Below are 19,048 nucleotides of genomic sequence, written 5' to 3'. Positions count from 1 at the left end.
ACTGAGGGCACACCGACGACGACGATGGCGACCGTGACTTTGATGCGTACAGGAGGTGTAATGCTACGTCGCACAGCTAGGTCTATCGTAGTAGTGCTTCGCTTTAGGGCGTCCCCCCCCCCCCCCCCCCACCCCACACACACACACACACACACACACACACACACCACCACCACACACACACGCACACACACACACACAATAAACGTAGAAGGGGTAATATTGTCCATACTAATTTCCGTATAGTATACCCGCCGTCTGTCGTAGGGCCGGCCGCCCGTGTACGTCCCCCCCCCACGCCCGCGTCGTACGCATACCGTGCCGTTCGGTAAAGGAAAAAAAACCGACACCCCACCCTCGACACCCCATCCCCGCCTAGGAAACCCTAGCGGCATCAACGCCGCCGTGACTCCGGCGGCCGGAGGGATCTAGTCGCGTGGTGGTCGCCACCCGAACACGTGGTCCACCACCGTCACGACGTTGACCCTAACATGTGCCCATCTAGTCGCGAGGACGACGTGCCCGTCTAGTCGCGAGCATGGGCGGCGTCCATAGTCACCCACGCGCCGTGTCGCCGGTGAAACGCCCAGCGCTCCCGCGTCGATGTTCTGTCCTGGTACGCGCCCTCCACGACGTGGGTGGCAGCAGCGCATCGGCGTCGACCCCAGGCGAGGACCCCTCGACGGCGGAGAGTAGGTTCTCTGGCTCTCTTTTTTTCTTTTTGATTTGTCCATTGCAATTTGTATGCAAAATGATTCCCTACTTGGCTAAATAAGAGAGGAGAGTAGTGACCTCTTAGTGACCTCTTAATGATTGTTCGTGTATATATTTTTTGTACATTCAAATTTGTATGCATGACACATAGTCATGTCACTGTTGATGAATTTACTGTATTCGCGATGATGTTGTGGAATGTTAGCATTGATCTCGCACCTTATTTGTATGTGTATAGATGGAGCAAGAAACTGGATACGCCAGTGATGATTCCATAGCGATAATGGATCCTTGTCATTGAATGCAAACCAACCTCCCGGAGACAACTATATGAGTCAGGATGAATCGTATAGTGGTAATGTAAGTGCCTTGAATGTTGACCAAAACATATTGAATACAAACTAGTTCTTTGACACTTACATGTCTTTTTAAATTTGTACAGCTACATGGCAATGATGACGATGAGGAATATGATATAGATGAACAATTTTATGCAGATAGTGCGATCCAGGTACGTTGAAAAAATTGTAGGGCAATGATTGACATTAAAAATGTATTACCACTTATTTTACTTTAAATGTGCACAGATAAATGCCAATGGTGACAATAAGCGTAATAGTTTAGATGATGACTATGCCGAGAGTGAGGTCGATGCATCTCGTAGTGGGAGCGCTAGCCAAGTAAGTTTTTTTACATTATTTATGGTAAGTAATAATACAAGAACAGATTGCACTAGTGCAAAACCGGGATGTATCACCGGTTTGTAAGGGCCTTTAGTGCCGGTTCCGCAACCGGCACTAAAGAGTGGGGACTAAAGGTCCCCCCCTTTAGTACCGGTTAGGCACGAACCGGCACTAAAGTGCACCCACGTGGCACGAGCCAGCGCCGGGGGCGGGGAGCCCTTTAGTACCGGTTGGTAACACCAACCGGTACTACAATATTTGAGGGGGTTTTGGTTTTATTTTTTATTTTTCCTTTATTTTTGTTTTTTCCATTTAATATTTTTTTGTTTGCTGGTATTTTACGATACTACATATTGTACACGTTATGCATATAGATATATAAATAGAATATATATCATCGAATGTCTCACAACCACCATTATTCACACATACACATGCATGTATATATTTATACAATTAGCTAGGTATATATACAATTTCTCCTACATGTTGCCTTGGTGCCTTCGGAGCACGATGACAAGTGGTTCATGGGGGCGGTAGCGGGTAATAGTATTCTCCTTTGGGATCTATGACCTGGTCGAGCAAAAATCCCGCTATTTCCTCTTGAAGTGCTAGTATGCACTCCGTTGGTAGGAGCTTCTCCCGCACCTCTCTGAACTGTTAAGAAGGAGATCAATATGCATGTGTATTAGTTGTGTGACTAGATATCGATAATGGTGTAAAAATTGTGAATAGTGTTCTGACAAACGTACCCAGTCCTGTCTTTGAGATCTGCTCCTTTCGGACGCCATCATGTGAATGTTCTCGCAAACGTAGAATGCACACACATCAGTCCCCGGCGCCTGCTTCAGGGCCTTTACGAGAATTGAATTTAATCAGGTAATAATTAATCAAGCATGATAATTAATTAATGGTATTGAAACAAGAATTAAGCGATGGTAGCTAGCTAGCTACTACTACTTAATTACTTACCTTGGGTCGATACCAAAACAACTTTTCTGCCCATTTTCCTGGAGTCACCTTGATGAACTTTGCCCAAGCCCTGCCCGCCGGCAAAGAAATTTAATAAAGGGGTTATTAAATAGTTCATATCATGAAATGACGAACTAAATAGGCCAAGATATAGTTAATAATGATTGAAATTACCTGTTGACTATCCCCTTCAAGATGATGTAGTCACTTTGTTTTTTAAGTAGTGAGTCCAGTACTTTAACTTTTCCTTCGTCAACTTTAATGTCTAACAAGATCCAGTGGAAACTGCATGCGCACACGTTTGCATGTCTTAATTAAGCGGGCATGTGCATAACACTAATCAACTACCCTAAACCCTATACACTTAATTATTAACATCTAGCTAGCTAGTAAGCAAAAACAGAATTTGTAGTACAAGACTGTGACTCACAGGAAGTTGTAAGGAAGTAGTATATCTTCATTGGTATTGAGGCGCTTCAAAAACTCTAGCATGCTTTCCTCTAAACTTGCTCGACAACTTGGAATTTTCCATGTGTATTCATTAACGGTATTTGGGTCAATGAACCCAATGCCATAGCGTCCAATTTTTTTCATTCATACATCTTCATCCTGCATAATACCACAGAAAAGAATATATTGAGGATAATTACAGGTAATGATTGATCAAAATGATCACTACAACTAGCTTGAGACTTAAATTACAGAAAGAAATCACTTATAGACAATAGCAACTGACGATAGATTTTTCAAGTGCATCTTGATTGAATAATTGAAACAGTTCTGTATACTCAACGGCCAGAGCTTTCTCATGGAAGTAATGCTCCTCCTTGACATTCACCATGAGGGACTCTCGATTGGAAATCTTGGTAATGTTCATTTACCATTGATGCAATTCATACATTCTCGTTGGGAGGTTCTTGACCTCGTCTGGCTTGACCAAAGGTTGGCCGCGGACATATTTTCGTTTTATTTCCTCCTCTCTAAGCGGAGACATGGGCTCGATCTCGAGGAGTTGTCCAACACTGATATTGAGCATTTTAGCCTGGCTTATATGCTCCTCGGTTATTACCAGATTGTTCAGCTCGGGAACGGTTTGCCCACAATAATATAGGGCGCACGTACTCTCATGTGTTGTTGGCACAACAAGCGGGGGGATCGATTGCGCCGCCTGTTCTCCCAGCTGGGGAATGGTTTTCCCGCATTTTTGCCAGCTGCTTGTTGCTCGAGCTCGAGCTCGCTTCCTTCTGTAGTCGTGCTCGATGTGCCTTCCTGATTTGGCGCTCATAGTCTGAGTCAACAGGCTTGGGAGTTGGTGGTCTAGACATACGAATGAAGTGGTCAATCTTTTCCTCAGACACTTTCTCCCTTGGCGGCGGTGCCGGTTTCAGTCCAAAATGGGCGTCCAGTTGGGCCCGCACTATGGCTGTGTTTTGCTCCTCGGTCATGTTGTAAGGCCTCTAAGGAAGAGGAGCGAGGCTTGGACCATATTTATATCGCTTGCCTCCGCCTGTACCTCCTGTACTACCTCGACTCGTACCGCTACGTACCATAGCTGCGGCGGCTCTCTTCTGCAATTGCTGAGGCGGCGGAGACAGTTGATGTGGCTGAGTTGGAGCAGGAGTCTGCTCACGCATTGGTGGACTTGGAGGAGTGGGAGTCTGCTGACACGGTGGCGGACTTCGAGGAGGAGTCGGCTCATGCGTTCGTGGACTTGGAGGAGCGGGAGTCTGCTGACACGGTGGCGGACTTCGAGGAGGAGTCGGCTCACACGTTCGTGGACTTGGAGGAGCGGGAGTCTGCTGACTCAGTGGCGGACTTCGAGGAGGAGTCGGCTGACGCGGTGTCGGTGGCCTTCGAAAGGTCCCAGAATATAGATTTCTTCTTCCACATGGGTGCGCGTCCGTCAGCGTCATTCGGAACAGGTTGTCCGCCACGACCCTTTCCAAAGACTACCTTCAAATCCTTGACCATATCATGTACATCAGCACTAGTACGGTGGCGAGGCTTCGTCCGGTGATCCGCCTCACCTTTGAAATGCCTGCCTTTCTTTCTTACGGGATGCCTGCTCGGAAGAAATCGACGATGTCCCAGGTACACATTCTTCCTACAATTGTCCAAATATATACTGTCAGCATCATCCAAACAGTGTGTGCATGCGCGGTATCCCTTGTTTGTCTGTCGTGAAAGGTTACTGAGAGCAGGCCAATCATTGATGGTCACGAACAACAACGCCTTTAGGTCAAATTCTTCCTGTCCGTGCTCATCCCACGCACGTACACCTGTTCCATTCCACAGCTGTAAGAGTTCTTCAACTAATGGCCTTAGGTACACATCAATGTCGTTGCCGGGTTGCTTAGGGCCTTGGATGAGCACTGGCATCATAATGAACTTCCGCTTCATGCACAACCAAGGAAGAAGGTTATACAAACATAGAGTCACAGGCCAGGTGCTATGGTTGCTGCTCTGCTCCCCAAAAGGATTAATGCCATCTGCGCTTAGACCAAACCATACGTTCCTTGCATCACCTACAAACTCCTCCCTGTACTTTCTCTCGATTTTTCTCCACTGCGACCCGTCAGCGGGTACTCTCAACTTTCCGTCTTTCTTACGGTCTTCTCTGTGCCATCGCATCGCCTTGGCATGCTCTTTGTTTTGGAACAAACGTTTCAACCGTGGTATTATAGGAGCATACCACATCACCTTGGCAGGAATCTTCTTCCTAGGGCGCTCGCCCTCGACATCACCAGGGTCATCGCGACTGATCTTATAGCGCAATGCACCGCATACCGGGCAAGCGTTCAAATCCTCGTACTCACCGTGGTAGAGGATGCAGTCATTAGGGCATGCATGCATCTTCTGCACCTCTAACCCTAGAGGGCGGACAACCTTCTTTGCTTCATACGTACTCTTGGGCAATTCGTTGTCATTTGGAAGCATATTCTTTATCATTACCAGCAACTTTCCAAATCCCTTGTCAGATACACCATTCTCTGCCTTCCATTGCAGCAATTCCAATGTGGTGCCCAACTTTTTCTTGTCAGCTTCACAATTCGGGTACAACAATTTCTTGTGATCCTCTAACATGCGCTGCAACTTCTTCTTCTCCAAATCACTTGCGCAGTTTCTCTTTGCATCGGCAATGGCCCGACCTAGATCATCAGCGGGCTCATCTGATGCCTCTTCTTCAGCTTCTTCCCGCATTGCCGGCTCAGCTTCTTCCCCCATTGTTGTATCATCGTATTCAGGGAACCCATGGCCAGGATAGCTGTCGTCGTCCTCTTCTTCTTCATTGTCTTCCATCATAACCCCTCTTTCTTCGTGCTTGGTACAAACATTATAGTGGGGCATGAAACCGGACTCAAACAGGTGGACGTGAATGGTTCTTGACGTAGAGTAATTATGATCATTCTTACAGCCAGCACATGGACAAGGCATAAAACCATCCGCCCGCTTGTTTGCCTCAGCCGCAAGCAGAAAAGTATGCACGCCATTAATGAACTCGGGAGAGCATCGGTCATCATACATCCATTGTCGGCTCATCTTCATTACACAACACCGAAAAGACCAAATTAATACAAGTTCATACATATATATAGTTCATACAACACTTAAATGCAACAAACAAATAACTCTCTAGCTAAAGCATTTAAATGCAACAACAAATGCGATCAAGATCGCAACTAAGATAACAATTGATCCAACAGCATAATGATACCAAGCCTCACTATCAATGGCATATTTTCTAATCTTTCTAATCTTCAAGCGCATTTTCTCCATCTTGATCTTGTGATCATCGACGACATCGGCAACATGCAACTCCAATTCCATCTTCTCCCCCTCAATTCTTTTCAATTTTTCTTTCAAATACTCGTTTTCTCTTTCAACTAATTTAACCTCTCGACAATAGGGTCGGTTGGAATTTCCGGTTCACATACCTCCTAGATAAAAATATCTATGTCAACTTGATGGGCATAATTTTTCATAAACACGAAATGCAACAACTAGTTTAAAAAGAGAATATACCACATCCGAATCATAACAAGGACGAGGGCCGGCGGGGACGGATATCAAAACCATGGCACTATGTATAACAAACAACGTACGGGTAAGATAATTATACGAGGAACTATATATCCAAATCACACAAACATCAATTTGGTAATGTCAAACATTCATGAACAAGAGGCTCACCACAAGGTGGTGCCGGTGACGGGATGGTGCGGGCGATCCTGGTGTTATTTTTAGAAGGCACTAAGTAACCCACACCTACATATGCAAACTAAGTGTTATTTTTTACCTCAAATTGCATATAAATCAAATACTAGCACATATAATTCCTCCCAAATTACTAAACTCACAAATTAATCACTATACAAAGCATTGCAACAGCTAATCTAGCAATGAGAGATGAAAGGACAAAGTTGCTAACCTTTGTGATCATTTGAATGGATGGGGGCCTTCAAATCTTGACAAATTTTGGGCAAAATGTGTGATGAGCTCGAGAGGAAGAGGGGAAGAACAGAGAGGAGAGGGGAAAGGGGAAGAACAGAGCGAGCTCGGGTGGACGAAGGGTTTATGTAGGAGGACCTTTAGTACCGGTTCGTGACACAAACTGGTACTAAAGGTGCTGGAGGGGCCCCAGGCTGACAACATCCTGCCACCACTCACTTTAGTACCGGTTCGTGGCACGAACCGGTGCTAAAGGTTCACCACGAACTGGTACTAATGAGAGCGGCCGGCTAGCCGTTGGAACCGGCACTAATGGACACATTAGTGCCGGCTCAAAATCAAACCGGCACTAATGTGCTTCACATTTGACCCTTTTTCTACTAGTGTTGACATGCAAGTTTATATGTCTTATTTTGCAGGGAGGTGTTGATGGTCCTAGCGGGAACGATGAGCACAACGATGATGATCAGTTTGACCTTGACATGGGCTATGATGAATATCAGCAAGAGTCACTTGATAGGCATTGGGAAGTGATGGCAAAGACATTCAGGTCATTAGATGAGGTGTACACGTTCTACAACACGCACACAAGAGAACGTGGGTTCAGCATCAGGAAGGACTTGCTGAAATGTTCCAAGGGTCGCGCAAGGACTGTGCACTTGAGGAGGTATCTCTGTTCCGCCGCAGGAAAACGACAGGCCAAGTTATTGATAACCCACAAGTATAGGGGATCACAACAGTTTTCGAGGGTAGAGTATTCAACCCAAATTTATTGATTCAACACAAGGGGAGCCAAAGAATATTCTCAAGTATTAGCAGTTGAGTTGTCAATTCAACCACACCTGGATAACTTAGTATCTGCAGCAAAGTGTTTAGTAGCAAAGTAATATGATAGTAGCGGTAACAGTAGCAAAAGTAATATTTTTGGGTTTTGTAGTGATTGTAACAGTAGCAGCGGAAAAGTAAATAAGCGAAGAACAATATGTGAAAAGCTCGTAGGCATTGGATCGGTGATGGAGAATTATGCCGGATGCGGTTCATCATGTAACAATCATAACATAGGGTGACACAGAACTAGCTCCAATTCATCAATGTAATGTGGGCATGTATTCCGAATATAGTCATACGTGCTTATGGAAAAGAACTTGCATGACATCTTTTGTCCTACCCTCCCGTGGCAGCGGGGTCCTAGCGGAAACTAAGGGATATTAAGGCCTCCTTTTAATAGAGTACCAGACCAAAGCATTAACACATAGTGAATACATGAACTCCTCAAACTATGGTCATCACCGAGAGTGGTCCCGATTATTGTCACTTCGGGGTTGCCGGATCATAATGCATAGTAGGTGACTATAGACTTGCAAGATAGGATCAAGAACTCACATATATTCATGAAAACATAATAGGTTCAGATCTGAAATCATGGCACTCGGGCCCTAGTGACAAGCATTAAGCATAGCAAAGTCATAGCAACATCAATCTCAAAACATAGTGGATACTAGGGATCAAACCCTAACAAAACTAACTCGATTACATGATAAATCTCATCCAACCCATCACCGTCTAGCAAGCCTATGACGGAATTACTCACGCACGGCGGTGTGCATCATGAAATTGGTGATGGAGGATGGTTGATGATGACGACGGCGACGGATTCCCCTCTCCGGAGCCCCGAACGGACTCCAGATCAGCCCTCCCGAGAGAGTTTAGGGCTTGGCGGCGGCTCCGTATCGTAAAACGCGATGAATCTTTCTCTCTGATTTTTTTCTCCCCGAACACGAATATATAGAGTTGGAGTTGAGGTCGGTGGAGCTCCAGGGGGCCCACGAGGCAGGGGGCGCGCCCAGGGGGGCAGGCGCGCCCCCACCCTCGTGGCAAGGGTGTGGGCCCCTTGGCCTTGACTCTTTCGCCAGTATTTTTTATTATTTCCAAAAATAATCTCCGTGAAGTTTCAGGTCATTCCGAGAACTTTTGTTTCTGCACATAAATAACACCATGGCAATTCTGCTGAAAACAACGTCAGTTCGGGTTAGTTCCATTCAAATCATGCAAGTTAGAGTCCAAAACAAGGGCAAAAGTGTTTGGAAAAGTAGATACGACGGAGACGTATCAACTTCCCCAAGCTTAAACCTTTGCTTGTCCTCAAGCAATTCAGTTGATAAACTGAAAGTGATAAAGAAAAACTTTTACAAACTCTGTTTGCTCTTGTTGTTGTAAATATGTAAAGCCAGCATTCAAGTTTTCAGCAAAGATTATGAACTAACCATATTCACAATAACTCTTAGGTCTCATGTTTACTCATATCAATGGCATAATCAACTAGCGAGCAATAATAATAAATCTCGGATGACAACACTTTCTCAAAACAATCATGATATGATATAACAAGATGGTATCTCGCTAACCCTTTCTGAGACCGCAAAACATAAATGCAGAGCACCTTTAAAGATCAAGGACTGACTAAACATTGTAATTCATGGTAAAAGAGATCCAGTCATAGTCATACCCAATATAAATTAACAGTAATGGATGCAAATGACAGCGGTGCTCTCCAGCTGGTGCTTTTTAATAAGAGGGTGATGACTCAACATAAAAGTAAATAGATAGGCCCTTCGCAGAGGGAAGCAGGGATTTGTAGAGGTGCCAGAGCTCGGTTTTAAAGCAGAGATAAATAATATTTTGAGCGGCATACTTTCATTGTCAACATAACAACCAAGAGATGGCGATATCTTCCATGCTACACACATTATAGGCGGTTCCCAAACAGAATGGTAAAGTTTATACTCCCCCTCCACCAACAAGCATCAATCCATGGCTTGCTCGAAACAACGAGTGCCTCCAACTAACAACAGTCCCGTGGGAGTTTTGTTTGCAATTATTTTGATTTGGTTTGCATAAAGCATGGGACTGGGCATCCCGGTGACCAGCCATTTTCTCGTGAGTGAGGAGCGGAGTCCACTCTTGAGAATAACCCGCCTAACATGGAAGATATGGACAGCCCTAGTTGATACATGAACTATTCGAGCATACAAAACAGAATTTCATTTGAAGGTTTAGAGTTTGGCACATACAAATTTACTTGGAACGGCAGGTAGATACCGCATATAGGAACGTATAGTGGACTCATATGGAATAACTTTGGGGTTTAAGGGATTGGATACACAAGCAGTATTCCCGCTTAGTACAAGTGAAGGCTAGCAAAAGACTGGGAAGCGACCGACTAGAGAGCGATAACAGTCATGAACATGCATTAAAATTAATAAACATTGAGTGCAAGCATGAGTAGGATATAATCCACCATGAACATAAATATCATGAAGGCTATGTTGATTTGTTTCAACTACATGTGTGAACATGTGCCAAGTCAAGTCACTTGAATCATTCAAAGGAGGATACCACCCTATCATACCACATCACAACCATTTTAATAGCATGTTGGCACGCAAGGTAAACCATTATAAACTCCTAGCTAATTAAGCATGACATAAGCAACTATAATCTCTAATTGCCATTGCAAATATGTTTATTCATAATAGGCTGAATCAGGAACGATGAACTAATCATATTTACAAAAACAAGAGAGGTTGAGTTCATACCAGCTTCTCTCATCTCAATCAGTCCATCATATATCGTCATAATTGCCTTTCACTTGCACGACCGAACGATGTGAATAATAATAATAGTGCACGTGCATTGGACTAAGCTGGAATCTGCGAGCATTCAATAAACAGGAGAAGACAAGGCAATATGGGCTCTTGGTTAAATCAACAATAATGCATATAAGAGCCACTTTAACAATTTCATCATGGTCTTCTCCTATCGACCCCCAAAGAAAAAAAATAAAAACTATTTACACGGGAAAGCTCCTAACTAGCAAAAGAAGAACAAGAAATCTTTTTGGGTTTTCTTTTTAATTATTACTACTACAACAAGAAAAATAAAATAGCTAAAAGCTACTACTAATTTTTTTTGTTTTTCTTAAGGTTTATTAAACACACAAGAAGAAAGCATAAAAAGAAAATAAACTAGCATGTATATTACAGTGAAAGAGTATGAGCACCGACAACTAGCAATGAGTGTGTGAACATAAATGTAATGTCGGTGAGAAATACGTACTCCCCCAAGCTTAGGCTTTTGGCCTAAGTTGGTTTATTGCCACGGATGGCCTGACGGATATCCAAAGTTGTAGTTGGGGTCGTACTGAGATGAAGAAGCCTCTGATTGCCACTGGTTGGCAATTACTTCCGGATCCCACTGGTAATTAGACTGTCGTGGAGGATCAAATTGTGGTTCCGGCTCTGGCTCTGTGGCTGATGTAGGGTTCCGGTACGCCTGGATGGTCGCTAGCGGAACGAGATACTGGCCTGCAGATAAATCAAACAAGGAAGGAGCAGGCAAGGTAATAGTCTCAGGGTGATGTTTATCAAATAACAGTTTGTATTTAAGCGCCCCTTCCCTATTCTTAACAATAAAGTCATGCGCTACCATACTCTTATAATCTAAATAAACAGTAGGCAACAATTTTTCTTCTTTCTCATAGTGCCTAATAGGTATGTTATAGTATGCAGCGAGGCGCGAAGCATAGACACCTCCAAAGATGGTGCCCTTTGTACGGTTCAGACTTAACCGTTTGGCAATAATAGCGCCCATACTAACAGAGTCATCACGGAATAAAGCATGGAACAAAATAATAATGTCAGGAACACTAAGGTTTCCACAGTTTCCGCGACCAATTAAGCAACGACTAGCAAATATTGCAAAGTAGCGTAAAACAAGAAAATGTATGCTAGTGATTCTTGCATCGGAAACCTTCCTAGTTTCCCCTACAGTAATAGTATCAATAAACCCATCCACATCTCTACGATGTGGTTCCTCTAAGCTACCCTCGAAAGGTATTTTGCAAACCCTGCAAAATTCATGTAGTGACATCTTCTTAACCACATCATATAAATGAAACTCTACTGAAGGAGGTGATTCCTTAGGATAATAGTAGAAGTTTTGCACAAAAGTATTGGTGAGTAAGAGATACTGTTCGATCTGGTCGTGAAGGAAGTCGGTGAGGCCCGCATTCTCAGCCAATTCATAAAAATCATCATAAATCCCGGCTGCTCTCAAGAAATCATCACAAGGCCATTCACACGGCCGAACTTCCGCGGTGCGAGGCGGATTATATTTGGGCCTCTCTGCTTCTTCACTTTGCTTTTCCTTCGAGCTTCGGCTCGATGAGCCCCTCAAAAATCTCTTCATCATTTTCTAAAAATTTCTGAAATTTTTAGTAACTTCAAATAAAAGTAAACCAAACCCAAAAAAATTGATAGCAACTACTCCTACAAGTGCCTAGAGACTATATCATGTATTAGAAATACTTGGAACCATCTAAATTTGACATGCAAGCTCAAGAACATGGTCACCTAGGCAACACAAATTTGCAATGAATGAAGCACTAGAACAGAAACTAATTGGACCAATGGAGGAGTCACATACCAAGGAACAATCCCCCAAAGCAGTTTTGTGAGAGGTGCTTTGAGCAAGGAGATCGAAAATCGCAGCAAAATGAGCTAGAACTCGTGCTTGAGCTGGATGGTGATTTTTTTGGGAGGAAGAAGAAGTGTGTGGGTGCAGGAATAAGTGGAGGGGAGCCACTGTGGGCCCACGAGGCAGGGGGCGCGCCCAGGGGGGGTGGGAGCGCCCTGGACCCTCGTGCCCAGGTGCTTGCTCCCCCTGATGTGTTCTCAGTGCCAGATATTCTCAAATATTCCAGAAAAAATCATATTAAATTGGCAGGGCATTTGGAGAACTTTTATTTTTGGGGTATTTTTATATTGCACGGATAATTCAGAAAACAGAGAGAAAATACTAATTTTACTTTATTTCAACTAAATAACAGAAAGTAAAAGAAGGGTACAGAAGGTTGTGCTTTCTAACTTCATCCATCTCATGCTCACCAAAAGGAATCCACTAACAAGGTTGATCAAGTCTTGTTAACAAACTCATTCCGAGTTGCATGAAACCGGAGAAATTTCGAATAACACTATGTTACCTCAACGGGGATATGCACATCCCCAATAATAAGAATATCATATTTCTTCTTGACAGTAGGAAGAGGAAATTCAAAACCTCCAAAAATAATCGATGTAATTTTTCCAATAGAATTGATACTGTGGACTTGAGGTTGTTTCCTCGGGAAGTGTACCGTATGCTCATTACCATTAACATGAAAAGCGACATTGCTTTGTTGCAATCAATAACAGCCCCTGCAGTATTCAAAAAAGGTCTTCCAAGAATAATAGACATACTATGGTCCTCGGGAATATCAAGAATAACAAAGTCCATTAAAATAGTAACGTTTGCAACCACAACAGGCACATCCTCACAAATACCGATAGGTATAGGAGTTGATTTATCAGCCATTTGCAAAGATATTTCAGTAGATGTCAACTTATTCAAGTCAAGTCTATGATATAAAGAGAGAGGCATAACACTAACACCGGCTCCAAGATCACATAAAGCAGTTCTAACATAATTTCTTTTAATGGAGCATGGTATAGTGGGTACTCCTGGATCTCCTAGCTTCTTAGGTATTCCACCCTTGAAAGTGTAATTAGCAAGCATGGTGGAAATTCCAGCTTCCGATATCTTTCTTTTATTAGTAACAATTTCTTTCATATACTTAGCATAAGATTCATTTTAAGCATATCAGTCAAACGCATACGCAAAAAGATAGGTCTAATCATTTCAGCAAAGCGCTCAAAATCCTCATCATCCTTTTTCTTGGATGGTTTGGGAGGAAAAGGCATGGGTTTCTGAACCCATGGTTCTCTTTCTTTACCATGCTTCCTAGCAACAAAGTCTCTCTTATCATAACGTTGATTCTTTGATTGTGGGTTATCAAGATCAACAGCAGGTTCAATTTCTACATCATTATCATTACTAGGTTGAGCATCGACATGAACATCATCATTAACATTATCAGTAGGTTCATGTTCATTACCAGATTGTGTTTCAGCATCAGAAATAGAAATATCATTAGGATTCTCAGGTGGTTCAGCAATAGGTTCACTAGAAGCATGCAAAGTCCTATCATTTTTCTTTTTCTTCTTTTTAGAGGAACTAGGTTCATCTATATTATTTCTCTGAGAATCTTGCTAATTCTCTTAGGATGGCCTTCAGGATACAAAGGTTCCTGAGTCATTTTACCAGTTCTAGTAGCCACCCTAACAGCAAAATCATTATTCTTACTATTCAATTCATTGAGCAAATCATTTTGAGCCTTAAGTACTTGTTCCACTTGAGTGGTAACCATAGAAGCATGTTTACTAATGAGTTTAAGTTCACCTTTAACTCTAGACATATAATCACCCAAGTGTTCAATCATATAAGCATTTTGTTTTAATTGTCTACCAAAATAAGCATTAAAATCTTCTTGCTTAACCATAAAGTTATCAAACTCATCCAAACATTGGCTAGCAACCTTAGTAGGAGGGATTTCAGCTTTATCATATCTATAGAGAGAATTTACCTTTACTACCTGTGTCGGGTTATCAAGACCATGTGTTTCTTCAATAGGTTATGAATTAAGATCATATATTTCTTCAACAGGCGGTAAATTAAGACCATGTATTTCTTCAATAGGAGGTAAATTCTTAACATCTTCAGCTTTAATACCCTTTTCTTTCATAGATTTCTTTGCCTCTTGCATATCTTCAGGACTGAGGAAAGGGGGGGCCGGCCCCCCACCCAATTCGGATACAAGACCCCTCTTCTTCGGAGTTGGCTTAGGAGTTGGTTCAGGAAGTGTCCAACTATTTTCATTCGTCAACATATTATTCAATAGAATTTCAGCTTCATCTGGTGTTCTTTCCCTGAAAACAGAACCAACACAACTATCCAGGTGGTCTCTAGAAGCATCGGTTAGTCCATTATAAAAGATATCAAGTATTTCATTTTTCTTAAGAGGATGATCAGGCAAAGCATTAAGTAATTGGAGAAGCCTTCCCCAAGCTTGTGGGAGACTCTCTTCTTCAATTTGCTCAAAATTATATATTTCCCTTAAGGCAGCTTGTTTCTTATGAGCGGGGGAATATTTAGCAGAGAAGTAATAAATCATATCCTGGGGACTACGCACACAACCAGGATCAAGAGAATTAAACCATATCTTAGCATCACCCTTTAATGAGAACGGAAATATTTTAAGGATATAATAGTAGCGAGTTTTCTCATCATTAGTGAACAGGGTGGCTATATCATTTAATTTAGTAAGATGTGCCACAACAGTTTCAGATTCATAGCCATAAAAAGGATCGGATTCAACCAAAGTAATTATATCAGGATCAATGGAGAATTCATAATCCTTATCGGTAACAAAGATAGGTGAAGTAGCATAAGCAGGATCATATTTCATTCTAGCATTCAGAGTTTTTTGTTAAAGCTTGGCTAATAATTTCTTAAGATCACTTCTATCATTGCAAGCAAGAAAGTCTCTAGCAGTTTCTTCATCCATAACATAGCCCTCAGGCACAACAGGCAATTCATATTTATTGGGAGAGTCTTCATCATCACTTTCATCAATATTATCAGTTTCAATAATTTCATTCTCTCTAGCCCTAGCAAGTTGTTCATCAAGAAATTCACCAAGTGGCACAGTAGTATCAAGCATAGAAGTAGTTTCATCATAAGTATCATGCATAGAAGAAGTGACATCATTAATAACATGCGACATATCAGAATTAATAGCAGAAGCAGGTTTAGGTGTCACAAGCTTACTCAAAACAGAAGGTGAATCAAGTGCAGAGCTAGATGGCAGTTCCTTACCTCCCCTCGTAGTTGAGGGATAAATTTTTGTTTTCTCGTCTTTCAAGTTCCTCGTAGTGACCAGTAGATATAAATCCCAAGTGACTCAAAGAATAGAGCTATGCTCCCCGGCAACGACGCCAGAAAATAGTCTTGATAACCCACAAGTATAGGGGATCGCAATAGTTTTCGAGGGTAGAGTATTCAACCCAAATTTATTGATTCGACACAAGGGGAGCCAAAGAATATTCTCAAGTATTAGCAGTTGAGTTGTTAATTCAACCACACCTGGATAACTTAGTATCTGCAGCAAAGTGTTTAGTAGCAAATTAATATGATAGTAGCGGTAACAGTAGCAAAAGTAATATTTTTGGGTTTTGTAGTGATTGTAACAGTAGCAGCGCAAAAGTAAATAAGCGAAGAACAATATGTGAAAAGCTCGTAGGCAGTGGATCGGTGATGGAGAATTATGCCGGATGCGGTTCATCATGTAACAATCATAACATAGGGTGACACAGAACTAGCTCCAATTCATCAATGTAATGTGGGCATATATTCCGAATATAGTCATACGTGCTTATGGAAAAGAACTTGCATGACATCTTTTGTCCTACCCTCCCGTGGCAGCGGGGTCCTAGCGGAAACTAAGGGATATTAAGGCCTCCTTTTAATAGAGTACCAGACCAAAGCATTAACACATAGTGAATACATGAACTCCTCAAACTATGGTCATCACCGGGAGTGGTCCCGATTATTGTCACTTCGGGGTTGCCGGATCATAACGCATAGTAGGTGACTATAGACTTGCAAGATAGGATCAAGAACTCACATATATTCATGAAAACATAATAGGTTCAGATCTGAAATCATGGCACTCGGGCCCTAGTGACAAGCATTAAGCATAGCAAAGTCATAGCAACATCAATCTCAGAGCATAGTGGATACTAGGGATCAAACCCTAACAAAACTAACTCGATTACATGATAAATCTCATCCAACCCTTCACCGTCTAGCAAGCCTATGACGGAATTACTCACGCACGGCGGTGTGCATCATGAAATTGGTGATGGAGGATGGTTGATGATGATGACGGCGACGGATTCCCCTCTCCGGAGCCCCGAACGGACTCCAGATCAGCCCTCCCGAGAGAGTTTAGGGCTTGGCGGCGGCTCCGTATCGTAAAACGCGATGAATCTTTCTCTCTGATTTTTTTCTCCCCGAACACGAATATATAGAGTTGGAGTTGAGGTCGGTGGAGCTCCAGGGGGTCCACGAGGCAGGGGGCGCGCCTCCCTGCCCCCCACCCTCGTGGCAAGGGTGTGGGCCCCCTGGCCTTGATTCTTTCGCCGGTATTTTTTATTATTTCCAAAAATAATCACCATGGAGTTTCAGGTCATTCCGAGAACTTTTGTTTCTTCACATAAATAACACCATGGCAATTCTGCTGAAAACAGCGTCAGTCCGGGTTAGTTCCATTCAAATATGCAAGTTAGAGTCCAAAACAAGGGCAAAAGTGTTTGGAAAAGTAGATACGACGGAGACGTATTAGTTATGTACCATGGAAGGCCGGACCCACATGCTTAGACCGGAGAGTCGATGCTTCTGCGAAGCCCATTTGACAGTTAAGCTTGATAAAAAGCTTAATCTTTGGTATGTCAGCAGTTTCTCCGATGATCACAGCCACATTTTTGCATGACCGGACGAAGTCCCTTTCCTCTGATCTCATAATCAGATCAAAGCATTTGAGAGAGCAGAGATCTTAGCTATGGCAGGATCTGGGATAAGAAAACATCTTATTTTGACAACTTCGTTAGCAGGTATGGGTCGTATGCAAAGTCAGGGTTTCAGTGGACGAAGCTGTATAACATGTGCTACAGGAAGAAGATGAAATTGCTTGCACAGGGTGATGCTGATACTGCCATAGGAATCATGTTGACCAGAAAGGACAGAGATCCAGATTTCTTCTTTAAGCACACAGTTGACGCTGAAGGCAGGTTACAAAACCTGTTCTGGTGTGATTCGCAGTCACGGCGGGATTATCTTGACTACGGTGATGTTATCGTCTTCGATAGCACATACAAGATGAACATGCATGGAATGCCGTTCATCCCTTTTGTGGGTCTGAACAACCACCGTTGCACTACGGTATTCGCCCGCACCATCGTTTCAGACGAGACTGAGGCTACGTATGTTTGGCTGCTTAACACGTTCTTGAAAGCTCACTGTCAGAAGAGGCCCAAATCTGTAATTACTGATGGAGATGCAACAATGATAAGGGCTATCAGGAAGGTGCTTTCTGACGTGTGGCATCGTCTATTTTCATGGCATATTGAAAAGAATATGAAACACCTCAACCACAAGTCATTGAAGGAGTTAAGGGCATTATTGTGCTATGCCACTACACGTAAAGTTTTTGAGGAGAGATGGGCCACGTTTGTGCGCAAATGGCAGACGAAGAGAACGAAAGCATGGCTCCATAGTATGTACAGGAAGTGGACGCTTTGGGCTGCATCATATTTGTCTGGTGGGTTTTTTCTTGGTATGCGCAGTAATCAGAGGAGTGAGAGTCTGAACTCCAGCCTACACCTCCATCTTGACTATGGTATGACGATCGTTGACATGATTGTACACTACAAGAATTGTATCGTTCGCCTCCATGAGAATGAAGCTTACGATGACTACATGACCTCACAGACTGTCCCAGTAACAGTGACTGAGTGTAAGACCATTTAGTCGTATGCTGCCAAAGCATTCACGCAGGCAAACTTTAATATGTTGCAACAAGATTTGAACAAGGTATAGGATCTTGAGGTAATTGATAGACTGACAGGGACCGATAGTCAGAGATTTGTGGTTGCATGGAAGAATAACAGGGATCAGAAATTTAATGTGGACTATACCCCAGGTAACTCGGCAGAAACTATAAAGTGCAGTTGCCGAAGTATGACTCACAAAGGGCTTCCTTGCAAGCATACTCTTCATGTCTTGAATGCACTGAACTTACCTGTGATACCCAAGTGTTGTGTCCTGCGAAGGTTCTCAAAAAAAGCAAGAGCTGGACTGCCCGTGAAGCGCACCAGCGATCTATTTGCGTGGGGTTGGTCGAGTGCCACGGACAGAGCTAGATATAGTGAGTTGACCATCAAATCTGCAGAAGCATCTCATCTTGCATGCAGTAATACATTCTTATTCGACAAGTTGAAGGCAGCTCTGGATGATATTATAGCGAATAAGGACGTTCAGGGGAATGAAGATGATAGTTAGCGAAGCTTCGTGAATGATAATCCATTTGAGCCTAACCGAGACCATATTCTGGTTCGTGATCCAGTAAAGGTTTCCACCAAGGGCGCACCTAAGCAGAACAGTCGAGGTCGCGGTAAGGGTGGCCCAGATGTGACAAAAATGAGAGACCTAAAGCATTTGATGAGAAATCCGGACGT

The 19,048-nt window shown here is 42.9% G+C and overlaps 1 protein-coding gene across 1 annotated transcript; it reads left to right on the top strand.

Annotated features, from left to right (window-relative positions):
- Nucleotides 1-538: 538 nt before the first annotated feature.
- LOC141027373 (protein FAR1-RELATED SEQUENCE 5-like) lies at nucleotides 539-18,341 on the top strand. Its single transcript, XM_073504380.1, has 5 exons — nucleotides 539-616; nucleotides 1,157-1,225; nucleotides 1,302-1,394; nucleotides 7,238-7,485; nucleotides 17,426-18,341. Exons 1-5 carry the CDS (start codon nucleotides 539-541, stop codon nucleotides 18,339-18,341), a joined length of 1,404 nt encoding a protein of 467 aa, XP_073360481.1.
- The last annotated feature ends 707 nt before the right edge of the window (nucleotides 18,342-19,048 follow it).

This window comes from Aegilops tauschii, chromosome 7, assembly GCF_002575655.3.
Source record: "Aegilops tauschii subsp. strangulata cultivar AL8/78 chromosome 7, Aet v6.0, whole genome shotgun sequence".
Lineage (NCBI taxonomy): Eukaryota > Viridiplantae > Streptophyta > Magnoliopsida > Poales > Poaceae > Aegilops > Aegilops tauschii.
The sequence above is the reverse complement of the archived record's forward strand: the minus strand, read 5'-3'. Positions and strand labels throughout refer to the sequence as shown.